The 3,079-nt window shown below is 44.7% G+C and overlaps 1 protein-coding gene across 1 annotated transcript; it reads right to left on the bottom strand.

Annotated features, from left to right (window-relative positions):
• Positions 1 to 1,418: 1,418 nt before the first annotated feature.
• LOC125529782 lies at positions 1,419 to 2,573 on the bottom strand. The gene has a single exon (XM_048694201.1). It carries the CDS (start codon positions 2,054 to 2,056, stop codon positions 1,664 to 1,666), a length of 393 nt encoding a protein of 130 aa, XP_048550158.1. The 5' UTR covers positions 2,057 to 2,573; the 3' UTR covers positions 1,419 to 1,663.
• Between the last annotated feature and the right edge of the window lie 506 nt (positions 2,574 to 3,079).

The following is a 3,079-nucleotide window of genomic DNA, read 5'->3' as shown; positions in this document are numbered from 1 at the left end:
CTAGGAATGTGATTCCATGACAAATTTTTGCAAACACTTAGACTTTTGTCAATATTTGTCACAAAAAATAACAAAAAAATCAGATTTTTTTTCGATTTTACTGTTCATCTCGAGCACATTTGAGCTCGGCAGTAGAAATGTTTCTGCTCGCGAGCTCAAATGAGCTCACTGAACAGTAAAATAAAAAAATGAAAAAAAATCTGCTTTTTTGTGACAAAAGTGTTAAGTGTTTGCAAAAATTCATCATGGACTCACATTCCTATAAGGCGTGGCGAAAGAAACAAATTCAGTTCTTCAAAATGCTTTCGAAAGTAGCATTTTCATAGTACTGATTTTTTCCACGCCTTATAGAAATGTGATTCCATGACAAAGTTTTGCAAGCACTTGGAACTTTTATCAAGGTTTGTCACAAAAAAATCAGATTTTTTTTAATTTTTGTTACTATTTATCCCGAGCTCACTTGAGCTTATGAGCACAAACTCCGCGTCCGAAAATGTCCTTCTGCTCCCGAACTCAAATGAGCTTGGTGAACGGTAAAATAAAAAAATCTGAATATTTTTTGTGACAAAGTTTTTAAGTGCTTGCAAAAATTCGTCATGAAATCACATTCATGTAAGATGTGGCAAAAAAATCAGTTCTCGAAAATGCTTTTGAAATAGCATTTTGAGAGTACCGATTTTTTCCCACGCCTTTTAGGAATGTGATTCCATGATTTTTTTTTTGCAAGGACATGAAACTTTTATCAATTTTTGTCACGAGAATTCAGATGTTTTTTGAATTGTTTTTTATTTTTTATTTATTGAACTTACTAGCCTAAATGATTTACTTGCCACTTATCTATGTATTAGACAAGGGTAATTTTGTCCTAACTAATCCATAATTATGTGTCTTGGTCATTGAAAATAATACACCTTAGATGAAGGAATGAAGGGAGTATTTTTTAAATTTATTTTACTGTTCATCCTGACCTCAGAAACTCAGCGTCCGAACATCTTATGGTCATGTAGCGGTCCCAGGTAAAAGTGACGTCCCAGGCAAACAACATATGTACAGTGCCAAATAGTGAAAATTACTGTAGCTATGCCTGCATCCAACGAAGCAACGGCCAGCCACGCCCCAGGCCGAGGCCCTGGCTGCGTGGGGCCTGGGTCCGCCAATGGTCATGACATTTCCGTTAAACAGGAACCACACCGAAATTTCTTTATACTCTCTGCGGTTCTTTTTATTCTGCATATTAGGTTTTTTCGAAGTCTATCTCATCCAACTTTGACCAAGTTTATATAAAAAATTAACTTTGACCAAGTTTATATAAAAAATTATAGACATTCACATAACAACATCAATATCATTAGATTCATCTTGGAATATATTTTCATATTATATTTATTAGATATTATAGATGTTAATAATTTTTAATATAAATTTGGTCAAACTTAGTAAAGTTTGACTTTCGACAAATCCAATATGCAGAGTAAAAAGGACCGAAGGGAGTACACAAGAGGGCCGAGTGAGGGCATTTACAACTTGTCACGGATTGGAAGCCTCCGAAGAACGGCAGACTATTCTGCACAGAGGAAACAGAACGAACCAAAAAACAGTCAACCAAAGAATCACGCACGCCTCTTGTCCACCACCACCCTCCACGCCATGGCATCGGGTGAGCTCAGAGCTGCTTGAAGCCGAAGCGCATGAGGAAGAAGACGAGCCTCCCCACCACCACCACGGACTCCACCAGCCACATCACGTGGTACACCACCTTCTCATACACCACCGCCAGCACGTTCAGGCGCGGCCGCCACCGCAGCGCCGACAAGAAGCCGACCGCCCGGGCCTTCGAGCTCGAGCGCGCCGGCGTGCCGCCATTGACACCGTTCCCGCTCCCGGCGGCCTTTCCAGCAGGCATCGGCGCCGGCGCCCCGCTGACGCCGCTCCAGCTTTCCTCCGCGTCTCTTAGTATCGGCTCCGACGTCCCGCTGGCCCTGCTCCGGCGCCCCGCCGCCGACTTCCTCGGCATCGCCCGCTTCCGTATCCACTCGGCCACCTTACCGCGCGCCATCAAATCAATCCAAGTTGAACGATTTCCACTCGATCGAGTAAGTTGCTTCTTGTTGCTTGCTTGTTTGCTGCTACAGCTCTGGACGTCTGACCTCCTCGTCCTCTCGCCCGAGCTTTATATATGCTGCTGCGAGGCCAACGCGGTGGGCGAGACGACCATGCCGCCACAGCTCGGGTGCGCATGGATGGAAATGGATAGGAAGACGCGAAAGCAAATAACAACACGGGCGAGAAGCCGAGAACGAGACTAGAGGAAGACGATTCAAAGTCAAACGTACGCCTGGTCAATAAACAAATGCATGCTGAGCCTGACGGCTGTGGGGTTTCCCTGGAAGATTCCGGTCTGAAGGGAAAGCTCACGCTGCTGACGTTGTCAGCGCGATGCCTTGGTGAAGGAGATCAGCAATGTTTGGACTGACTAGAAATGCCTCGTTAGTTAGTTGAGCTCATTATTGTTGTTTGATAGTGGAGTATACATGCCGCCGTGGTGCTCAAGTCAAATTATTCAGTTGATCGCTTCATCTTCTCGATGTACGTACTACAAAACATTGTTTGACTCCGAATCTCTGTTTTTTTTAAATCTATTTCTTGCTGTGAGAATCTCTGATGACAGGAGGGATGACGCTGACATGCAAGTGGCTGATCGTATGATTGTTCTTTTCTGTTTCTAGAACAAAGCTAATGGGAATGGGATGATGCTAACACCAATTAGGCTGGAGAGACCACAACATAATGGTATCTTGCACAGCTAGGTGGCTCGCGATGGTCTTTCCCCTCCCCCCTCCGTAAACCCTAAACCTGTGGCGGTGGCTAAGGTGACTAGGGTTTCGAGGACCTTCGTCTGGCGCCGTCCTCCACCGACCTCTCAGCCTTTACTGCTGAAGGGGGGCCATCGGAATACGCGCGTACGGGTCGTGTAGCTTTAGGTTTTAGGGCTTAGGGCTTAGTTGCTAAGTTTTTGGCCGTTCGACGTCATGGCTTTGACAAGGGTGACGGTGGTACCCAATAATAAAGCTTCATATCC

Source organism: Triticum urartu, unplaced genomic scaffold, assembly GCF_003073215.2.
Source record: "Triticum urartu cultivar G1812 unplaced genomic scaffold, Tu2.1 TuUngrouped_contig_5844, whole genome shotgun sequence".
Taxonomy (NCBI): Eukaryota; Viridiplantae; Streptophyta; class Magnoliopsida; order Poales; family Poaceae; genus Triticum; species Triticum urartu.
This window is presented reverse-complemented; position numbering and strand designations above follow the sequence as displayed.